Below are 11,209 nucleotides of genomic sequence, written 5' to 3' on the forward strand. Positions count from 1 at the left end.
GCTACCTGGAGAAGATTGGGGGTAGGATGCTGCTGTAAGTAATATCACTGCCAACACAATGGGCACTTTTTTTTTGTTTGTTTCAAAAGAAAAAAGGATGGGGAGGGTAAAGGGGGACTTGGGCAGGGTGGAATGAGATGGTAAACCCTCCAAAAATTGTGAAGAAGTTGGGGTGCAGGGGAATGAAACATGTGGAACTATTGTTCTTTGACTCTGCACTAGTTTTTACGTTTAATGCCCTAGTTCAAGGCTGCTCAACCTCCAGGCCTAGTGTGGCCCACAGAACCATTGCATCTGGCCCACAGGTCTCCCTACAGGTCGGGAAACTTGGCAGCAGGGGAGTGGTGGCCATTAATATGACTGCTCTTCCTTCTTCCAAATACCCAAACCCCAAGCCCTGAGTACCCATTGGAGCCAGGTCACATCCCCTTACCCCTTGCAGGGCCCTGTAAAGCCTCTGTCCCTTTCCCCCCTCCACTGGCCAGATGGTGGCTGTGACACTGGCCTTGGGTGCTGGAGCAGAACCAGCATCTGGCCCATGGTTGGACCAGGCACTACCCACCTGGCCCGCTGGGGGAAAGAGGTTGAGCACTAGTGCCCACATTAGTTGATGTGACATTTTTCTCCTTTTATAAGAACCTAGCAAAAATGTCCTCATATTACTGCAGATAGAGCCTGTTTGTTTCACATTTTAACTGACAAAACTCATAATGAATGGCATGGAATTTAGTAGAGGTGTTTATATGTAATTTTTATGTATAAATTAAAAATGCCACTCTACCTTGGGATCCTGCATTATCTTAAAATACCAGTGGAAAGATGAGCTCTTACCCAAGCTTGGAATCATTGCCTAACTAAGCTGACTGATGAAATAAGGGCTATATTAGTCAACAAGGCAGCAATTTGCACTGGTGGAGTTTGTTTCTGCTTGAAACCAAGGTAAGTAGTATTGCACCAATTACAGATTCTGCACTAGTTTTGTGCTGTGTAGCTACAATGGTGGTGCTGCAGAGATGCATGAAATCAAGGATAACTCTCCCCTACCAGTCTTTTCTACATGGGAAGTTAAGAGACAGGCAATAGTTCTGAATAGGCTCTTAGTTGGGGAAGGGGAGGGAAGTTTATTTTGGTTACACATAGGGACTGACTGTCTGCTTGTTTTGTTTTTTGTCATTGCTACTAGTGACAAGCTGGCATCTGAGTTGCTGATCTCTTCGCCGCCTTCCTATGTCTCTCTTGCTGGATCTGTTGAACTGTCTACATATTGTTTCTGTAGCTTCCTTGGCTCTGGATGGCTGATAAAGTAGGATGTTTAGTTTGATGGCCAATTGCTGTAGCTGGTTAAAACAGTGGCAGGAGCCTGTCAGGTAAGACTGAGCAGATTGAAGTATTCTTCATTTCTATAATTATATGTGCTGAAACAGGCTTTGCAGAGTGTACTAGCTACCCCAGGTTATTCCATACTACTATCTAACTTTGGTCTTCTTAATGATACTTCACTGATTTTGATTTTAAAAAAAAAAAAGAGAGAGAATTCAGGCACTAAACTTTGAAAGAAAACACAACCCAACGTTCAGTAATACTGGGTAATTTTTTTTAAATTTCTATTTTTATTTTATTTTTTGCTGAAAGGATTCATAATGCTTGTAATACTGACTTTGGTTAGGTTGCTTAAATTGAAATTTGGGGCAGTGGGAAGTGGTGGCTAATTACTTTTTTTTAAGAACTTCTTTCAGAATTCTTCCTTTTTAATTCTAAAGTGTAGCATACCAAAATCCTTTACTGGGGTAGCCCAGATTTTCACTTAAGTCCTCAGAAATAACTTACAAACAAGTTTTGCAATCACTCTGTTTAGAGGACTGGATTCTATTTTTAATTATGGTCTTTGGTTTAGGATATAACTTCTCAGAATTCCAGTCCTTCCATTAAACTTGTATCGTAAGGAACTAGATTGCAGTGGTTGATTTATGATTTTCTTTAAAATATCAGTTTTCATCAATATTTTAAGTATTTTCCTGCTACAGTGAGCATTTTGGCTCACCTTTTTTACTTCTTCCCTTTATTTCTTTTCCTTCCCTGCATTCCCTACCCACATTTCTTTGAATGAGATAGTTGATGCCTCTAGACTGGCTGCTTCCAGGCTGAGGGAAAACAGTGCATTTATTTATACTTGGTTTACCTCTAAAAATATTTCTTGATAACCTTGAGTGGAAGTTAATAATATATATTTTTAAAAATTAGATTCTGTAGAACCTAAATGTGTGAAGTTTGTTAAAATATGCATCCCAGGTATGTCAGATGTATGACTGTGTTAATCTAGTATAAACAGATTATGAATACTTTTGATTATTTAATTTTATTCCTCTGGTCTTTGCTTATGATCCTGCCCTCTAGCCTTTGAACTCTCTCATCAGCCTTCTGGATTCTCTAAAAGTACTAGTACGCAGTTCTACAAATTCTGTGTCTCGTGTTGTTAACATATGTAATCTTAAGGAGGCAGAAATAACCATGCTTCTGGGGTTTTCCTGCTGGTTACTAAAGCTTCCATATTAATCCAGAGTTTTTGTGCTCAGATTATACACTACTCTGTAATATAGTGGGGGCAATTTTTTTGGCAGATGTAGTATAAATTAGTTTTGCACCCTCCCTGAATGTCCCAGTCCTCTTCCTCTGCCCAATCTCCTGCTTTACTTTCTGCTTCCTGCCCTGTACCTGATCTGCTCTGCTCTGCCTTCTGCTTCCTATACTATTGGATTCCCCCTGATCTGCTGTGCTCCACATACAGCAGGGGCGGGCAATTATTTCAGGCGGAGGGCCGCTTACTGAGTTTTGGCAAGCTGGTAAGGGCCTCATGGGTAGCCCTACCCCTGAACAGGTTCCCTGCCCTCCGGTTGCCATCTGGGGACCAGAAGTCCCTCCCCCTAACCCTTGATCTTTGCCACCGGAAGCCCCTCCCTTTGCCCCTGGAAATACTCTTTTCAGCAAGGGGTTTTGCCATCTCAGAACTAGAAAAACACCGAAATTATATTCTAAAAATCAAACATACAACGTTCATTAATTTGATTTCAAAAACTATTTTTGTCCTGATTTACCTGTGTTTGTGTAGCGTACATGGAGATGATTGCACAGTAGCTTAAAATGAAGTGTTACTCTTGTATTTTGTGGGGAGCTGTGGGTATGTGGGGGAGGGTGTGGGTGTGTGAAGGGGTTTTGTGGGGTGGACAGGTATGTGCAGTGAGGGAGCATGTGGGTGTGTGTGGATACATTGGGTGTGGTGACTATGGGGTGTGGGGGGAGGGTGGCTGGGCTGTGTGAGGGGATATGGGTGTGGGGGTCTGCATGTATAGCAGTGTGAGGGGGGGTGTAGGTGCATGTGGATGCTGGAAGGTGCTTGTGGGACTTGCCCTACGAACACATACACATTCTTCCTCTCCTTCCCTCTTTGCGTGCACACGCGCCTGTACACATGCACTCTGCTTTGCTCATCTCTCTCTCTTTCCCCTTCCCTCATTGCTATATCTGTTTCCCTCTCCCTCATTACATAGACACCCCCCTTCCCGCCCGTTCCTGACCCTGGGGTAGCAGCACAGCTCAGTGCTCCTGCAGTCCAGTGATGCAGCTGGGGGCCATGTGGTGCTGGAGGCAGCTGTGTGCAGGGAAAGCAACTGCAGGCAGAGACTTCTGGGTTGGGTGTCCAGGGCCAGGGCTGGGCAGGCCTTTCTCCTGACTCCTGCTGACTTCCCCTGGGCTGTGCTGCCAGGACCAGATAAATATTAATTTTTTAAACTTCTTAGGTGCCCTGCGAGCTGGATCGAATGGCCTGGCAGGCCAGATCCAGCCCATAGGCCACATATTGCCTGCAACTGATGTACACAGAGCCTGTATGTGGCACTTATACCTCAGGTTGGTCCCTCTTGCTGCCGTACATTATCACTGTAATGAACTCCCATGGGACTGGGAGAACAGCTTATTAGAAGAGGGGTTTTGCTGTAAGAGTTAATTTGTTCTATCATAATAGTGAAAAACCTGGTTGCTGCTGTTGGGATTGGCACAGGAGGCTAGGTGATGGGGGTCTGTGGGCCATATCTTTGGCACCCCTGCAGTAGGACATATGATGCCTGTTTTGAAATTGAAGTATGACTGGCCACTTAGCTTGTAGGGGCCTTTTCTATCTACACTTAAGTTGTGCATTAATAGAACAGGAACAAATCCCTAGTGATCAAGTTGGGTGTGGGCATGTGCACGTGAGAGATTCTTGCAGTTATTCAAAAGAACATGGCCATATGAAAAATGAGATGCAGACTTACAGAGCATGAAAAATAAGCTTTAGTGAGCAAAAAGAAAGTTAAAGGTATGATCATTAAGTTTTGGGTGAATCTTTTCAAGTAATGGTATAAGTGTTGAGTTTGGTTAATTTGTCACTTTACTTCCTGATCAGGTGGTTTGACATGTTGAGCATCCAATACATCCATGTAATTTTCTGCTGCTTGATATTTTGAAGCTTTTAGTTTTAAGGTACTTTGTGTACCTTGGCTATGTGTGCATTCAAAGGCTTGCTAAAACAATGGTTAACTACAAGCAAAAAGCCTTGACATGTTTTTTTTTTTTTCTTTTTGAAGGAAGGTGACACTAGTGATGGTGGGACTTGATAATGCTGGCAAAACTGCTACAGTGAAAGGAATCCAAGGAGGTAAGCAAGTCAGTCTGTGTATGTTCTAAATGAAGTGTTCAGAGACCGCACCATCTGAAAACGTGCAGCATGTGATGGGGGATGTTTAAATGGCATGTCGTCAAATTCTTAACTTTTTTTAAACGGGTTTTAGGAAGGGTTTTTATGCTTTATAAGTGTATGTTCCAAGGAAGGAAATGAATGATTACACAAAGGAATGAGTGAAAGCATTATTATCAAATGCACAGAGAAGCACTAGTAGAAGAAATAGCATTGTTTTATTTATCCTGAGTGTTGTGTGTTACAAGATGTTCAGCATATCCAAGCAGAAGTGTAATTTCCTTTTGCCACCATCCCTAAAACCATTGCTATCCCTTTTAGAACTGCTTTTTACCTGAAGATATTGGGTCCCCTACCTACACATGGACAGATGCCTACATCTGTGCAGATCCCCACTGATTTTGGTGGTACTCTGCATGGATCTGTGGTGTGTAGATTATTTAGGAGGATTGATATTTCATTAGGGAATTCCTAGCCCTGAATTCGCAGTCCTAATCCAGCAATCAAAGTAACCATATAGAATTAGGTGTGCAAAACGGCCAGAAATTCAGTAGGACAGTGGTGCTCAACCTTTTTGGCTAATGGGCTGCATGCTTAGTATCATTTCTCTGAGGACTGGATGTGGCACCCTCCAGCAGCACTGAGGGGCAGGGACAGCCTGGCCTCAATCCAGCCACATGGTGCAAGTGTATTTGGACCAGCCCCAACAGCCTGGCCCTACGGCAGGGAAGGACTGTGACCTTCCAGCCCTGTGGGGAGATGCGCTGTGGCTTGACTCTGCTGGAGAAAGGGGAAATGGCCTGCCCTGAATGTGGCTGGGTGGAGGGAAGCGGCTTGGCCTGGCTCTGAACCACCTGTGCAGGGAGAGGGGGCATAGCCCAGTCCTAGCCTGGCTGGCTGGAGGGAAGGGGGCATGGCTTGGCTCCGGTCTGGCCCATGGGGCTTAGGATTTTGGCAGCAAAGAGGGGTGGCAGTACTGCCACTGCTCTCCCACTGCCAAACTTTCCTGGCCCTTGGGGAGCCCTGTGGGCCAGATGCCAAGGATCTGTGGGCCATGTTTGGACTGTGGGCCAGAGGTTGAGTGCCTTTGCAGTTGGAAGTTAAGCATGGAGAGATATAATGCTTAGTGCTCTCCAAGTGCCATTAGAGTGTTCCAAAAGTTATTCTGGATGAAATGGGTAAAGTGCTTCCTTTTATGTAAAAGGGGAAAATGTAAAAGGGAATGTCTTGGGCTTCTTTGAAACTCCCAGCCTGAATTTTTCAACCAATGAGCACTGAAGTGTGTGGGACCTTTCTACTCATGTGCACCTCCATTGTGAATGGTATGCCTAAGAATATGCACTACTACAGTTCACAAGCATTTGGGTGTAGGCAAATGTTTACACCATGTTGCAGGTCTTATGAGCATAAATCTGGTTTTTGATTCTGTGTTTTCTAAGCTGTATTCAGTATACTTTCTTAGTTTAGAAAGCTTTAGTTTAAGAAGTTTAGCAAGCGTTTTCATTTTTTTGTCTTGTTTCCTTTTTGGAGACAGAGCTGGCTATCAGTTGCTAATTTGGTATGACAATACAAAACAAAATAATCTCTGTAGGTTTTCTGGCTTAAAGATGATAGTTTGACTCACAATTTTATTTGAATTATAGTGATGATGCAGAGGGTTTCCTTTGGTTAATGAGGCATTTTACGTATTAGCATAGGTTAGAGAAATGAATTGATCTAATCTTTTTGTGCAGAAATTGCTTTCTGATGAAACAGTAATGTGCATACCCCAGTAAACTTTATGTAAAATCAATGTTGCGAGTATAAGCTGCTTTTATGATATTGACCGTCGGTGTAATTAGGAAAGGACTGCGGACAAGGTGATTTTATATAAAAATAAAAAATATATACAGGTTAACTGAAAAAAGCCACCAACTTTCTAGACATTTTGTGTAGTAGGGGACCATTTCATATCTAAGGGGACTTTGTTTTGCCTTTCTCCACTGCCTGATGTGTATGTAGACCATAATGAAAATTTGGTCAGACAGTGCTCATAAACATAGGTGTTCAGTATAATTTTCTCTGAGATGCTAGGCAGCTTCTCTGTTTTATTTCTATTTCATTTAGCATCAAGAGCTGGTAGGCAACGTGTCTGCCCTTAAGTACCATTTGTTGGTCAAATATTTTCAAATAAGGGATGCAGTCACATATGCACAGAATGCTTTTCTGTCATCCTGGGCCCTTATTTGTAAAACTTCAGTAACTTCACATTTATTGTTTAATGCTGCAGTATATAATAACTATTTTAATGCCTGCTTCAGCAAAAAGCAGCTGATTTTCCTGAAAATTGCCAGAGAGAACTTCTTTTGCTATAAGCCTTTCCTAGAAAATTGGAACCACAGTGGATAAGATACTTTTCCCATGAGATTCAAAAAAAAAAAAGAGAGAGAGCAATTGTTTTGGCTCTTTTGGAGATTTCTAAATATTGTGTTGTTCAATCCAGGCTTGAAAGATACAAATGCCACTTTTTTTCCCCTCTTTCCTTCCTTGCCTCAGAGGAGGAATGCGTATAATTCAGTTTTCAGTTTGAGTACTTCAGAATGCACGTTTCTGTTGTATGCTTCTCAAGAGCTTGGCTGGCTGGCTTGATAGCCAGACACAAAGACCTGCAGCTGCTAAGGTTTGTTATTATCAGACTCCTGTGTACTTTATATCACAACAAAACCAAAATATGTAACAGCAGGTTTTCAACTTTTGCGTTTGTGTTACTTTGTTCTGCAGTCATGTAAAATCCAAAGTTTTTTTTTTTTTTTTTGGTTCCTCTCGAATGTGAAAACACTCTTCAGCATGAAATGTGGTGGTGATTTTTCAGAGTAGGAATTTGTAGTTCAGGTGCCCTGGCTCTGTTGCTTGGGTCTTGGCTCCCGTGATGCCACAAAGTGGTCTGGCTCAATCTCCATCTTGTGGTTTGCCAAGTCCATTGCATCTGGCCTCAGTTGTTAATTTTTTCCAGGTCGACAGGCCTCCCTTACCACACCATATTTTTAGGTTGCTCAGTCTGCTCTTCTTTGTGTGATTGCTGCTGCCCTCCACACTGCTTGGCTAGTGACTCTTTGCTACCTGGTTCCATGAAACAGTATATAGAGATCCAGTTAACTTCTCCATATAGGGAGAGCTGAAGTGTGTGAAGCAAATGCAGGCTGGTCCCAGCAGAAAAGGGAGACAAAACCAAATACTGCTTACATGGCTTCAGCCAGAAGCAAATCCTATGGTATCCTGGATATACTGCTATAAAATCAAGTTACCCATGAGGTCTTCACTGAGACAAATAAGACCGTTTACTTACCAGAGAGCTACTGGTTCAGGCTCTTCTACAGAGTCAGTCAGGCATCTCTTTTTGCTTGATTTGTGCTTTCAAGGGTATTTCAGCACTCACGAATGCTAAAACATAATTTTACTGAAAACTGAGATTCAGGAGCAGGAGTGTTAAAGGATGAATTTGGCAAAATAAAGAAGGCCCTGTTCTTTTTCCATAAATTTGTTGTGCCTTGTTTGATGTACTGACTTAGTTTTATGCCGCCTTAACACTGCAGAGATGTTCAGGCTGTACCTTCTAGAAATCATAATAAACGAGTCCCAAGCACTCTTGCTTAGAACTTAAGAAACCCCAGAAGCTTTCAACATGTGACTATCCAAACTTGAAATTCAGCTATATTTTTCTCCTGTTGAAATCTATTGCAAAGATATCTCTGAGCTACGTATTTTATGTTTAAACAGCCTCATTTGCTTCCAGTGAGGTTAGTGTTTGAGGTTTGGTACACAAATCATAGAATAAAAAAGAATTGTTGTCCTTAAATGAGCTTTTCACTAAAAAAAGTTTCTCTGTATGTTGACAGAATCTCCTGAAGATGTTGCTCCTACAGTTGGATTTTCTAAGATTGACCTTAAACAAGGAAGGTTTGAAGTCACCATCTTTGACCTTGGAGGTGGAAAGCGAATACGGGGCATCTGGAAGAATTACTATGCAGAGTCCTATGGGGTAATATTTGTTGTGGATTCCAGTGATGTAGAGAGAATGGAAGAAACTAAAGAGACCATGATTGAAGTATTAAGACATCCTAGGATATCAGGAAAACCTGTATTAGTGTAAGTAACTCTAATCAGTGTTCAGCTACTAACCTGTATTCTAATAAATGTGTTTTTTAAGTGTTATATTTATGCAATATTTGTTCCTCCTTAACCATGTTGGTTTTAGTGGACTTACACAATAATACTATCATTGTGTTATGTTTTGCTGCTAGTAATATACTTATTTGCACCTGAACTTATTCGGTCTCAGAGTCCTTTATTTATGAACTTATTTAATGATCTTTGATTTATTTTCTTTCTTTTAGTATGCTGTACACAGCAAGCCCTTTAATTACATTTGCATCATCTAGCATTTGATTCTCTCCATGTAATCCTTTTCAATGCTGTCCCTATTTTTGGTAAAAGGGGAGAAATGATTTGTTTCAGACAAAAAGCATGCATGTTGTTACTGCAGTATTGAAGAGTACAGTTTTCATAGCGTAGAGTCAAGGGAGTTGGATGTCATATGTTATGTAATGCTGGATACAGGCTCGAGCAGTGACAACTCATAACAACTGTGTCTTGAATTTCAAGTTCACTCTGCACAACTAATTATCATTTATACTTAACACAAGGTGGTGCTGCTGATACATAAATGGAGAAAGCTTGCTTTAATAGTAGTTGGCATTTGTTTTTGTTTTGGTGCATATGTTTGTTTTAAAAGAAAAAGTTGACTGTTTCAAAAGGTCTATCAACTTCAAAAACAGCAAATGCTGCCAGAGAATAGATTCTATTAGAGAATTGTTTTGTTGTGTAAAGTTTCCTTCTTAGGGTAGGATGTTCAAAAGGAAACGTTTTATTAATTCCATCCTTAGAAAAGTTTTTTTTTAAAGGAAGTACTCTATTGCAGCTTTACTAAAAGAAACATGCAAATCCATAAATGATTAACCAGGATGAAACCCACGTTAGTTTTGCTCAACATTTTTATTTTTATGATTAATGGGCTATGCAAGCATAAATTAACTTACTTTATTTCTATAATATAATGTTCATTGTTAGGAGAGGACAGCCCTGTGTGTATTAAGAATTGGGTGGGTGCTAATTGGGATCTGAAAGTGAAATTGACTATTTTTTTAATTATTCTGTGTGAAGTGTGGAAGTGTGGACATTTCAGCCAATATTAATGATGAAAAGGGTATACAATTTTTAACTTGCATTGATGTTGGCTATGGTCTTGGTGGCAAAGGAAAGAAAGTAAATCTGTTCTTTATTCAAATATTTTAACTCAGATATACTTATGAAGAATATTTCCTCTTAAGAATTTGGTGATTGACAATTGTGCAGTTTTGCTACAGAAACACACAGAGGTTTTTTTTTGTTCTACTTTCCAGCCGTGTTTCTTGGGGCGGGGGGAGGGGTCCCTGTGGATAGCCTACTGTACCTGTAAGGACCTTGGTGAGTTTTGGTGCGTCTTGATCCCAGTGAATGCCCTAGCTGTAATGTAGTATGGATTAACTCAGGCCACTAATGAGGTGAAGCAAAGTTAACTAACTGCCTTTCAATTGATTGACAGTACAGATCTCATGGTCTGTTGCCAGAATTCATATTGTTGCTTCAAGTCCTGGCCCTGAAAAAGGATTGCCTCCTGGGCATTGTGGTTTCATGGACAAGGCATGTGTTTAAGGGGTTAGTCAGTGGAGAACTGGCCTGAAAAATGGTCCTCTTTTTAATTCTTCTCTATGCTTCCAGCACAGCTACTACAAGGTTGACATGGTATGTTATAAAAAAATTTCTAATTCCCCAGAATTTAGAGGTTATTGCTCCAGGATTTACCCTCTTTTGCTGCAGAGTATGTGGCATGCTCATCATGGAACCTCAGAAAGGTTGGGAGTTGCATAGAAACATATTTTTAGGAAATAAGACAGGAACCCTTGATCTTTGTTCCAAGTCCCAGGAATGTTCCCTCACCCAAGGGTTAATATATAGGGGGAAGATCTGTTTTCACTGGTAGTCTGAAACAAGAATGTTCGTCACAGAACTCTTTCAGTGAAAATATTGTAAGACCTGAGTAACTGAGGCTGCAGATGATGTTTATTGTCTTTTGAAAATTCAGCTGTAATTTTGTATAGACTTCCCCCTTAACTTGACCTACGTGTATTATTTTTAAACTTACTTGTTGAAGACTTTTTTTTCTGTCATTCCGTGCTTTCAAAGGGAAAACAACAAGTTTTTTGGAAGTCCTTTAATGAGGAATGAACACAAGTAATGGCCTTAGTAATCTGGCATCTGTTGGAGGAGGTTTAAACAGATTAGTAACACTTTAGACCGGGGTGGCCAGAGTTATTCACCCTGGGAGCCACATTCGATCCTCCACCAAAACCAGGGGGAGAGGAAATGCTGAGCAACCTGGCGTGGCTACACAGTGTGGGTGGG

At 41.2% G+C, this 11,209-nt stretch overlaps 1 protein-coding gene across 5 annotated transcripts in view; it reads left to right on the forward strand.

Moving 5' to 3' along the window:
* The window catches only part of ARL13B (ADP ribosylation factor like GTPase 13B), a 68,493-nt gene that overhangs the window by 2,170 nt on the left and 55,114 nt on the right, over positions 1–11,209 (forward strand). For 3 of the 5 annotated variants that reach the window (XM_019528664.1, XM_019528667.1, XM_019528666.1), the window contains exons 2-4: positions 1,184–1,367; positions 4,620–4,690; positions 8,605–8,854. In XM_019528664.1, the coding sequence (XP_019384209.1) occupies positions 1,309–1,367; positions 4,620–4,690; positions 8,605–8,854 (380 nt within the window). In that variant the 5' untranslated portion in view covers positions 1,184–1,308. The remainder of the gene's footprint in view (positions 1–1,183; positions 1,368–4,619; positions 4,691–8,604; positions 8,855–11,209) is intronic. The other 2 variants (XM_019528665.1, XM_019528668.1) reach the window with 2 other exon arrangements.

The sequence above is a fragment of the Crocodylus porosus genome, unplaced genomic scaffold (genome assembly GCF_001723895.1).
Source record: "Crocodylus porosus isolate Cpor-Errol unplaced genomic scaffold, CroPor_comp1, whole genome shotgun sequence".
Lineage (NCBI taxonomy): Eukaryota > Metazoa > Chordata > Crocodylia > Crocodylidae > Crocodylus > Crocodylus porosus.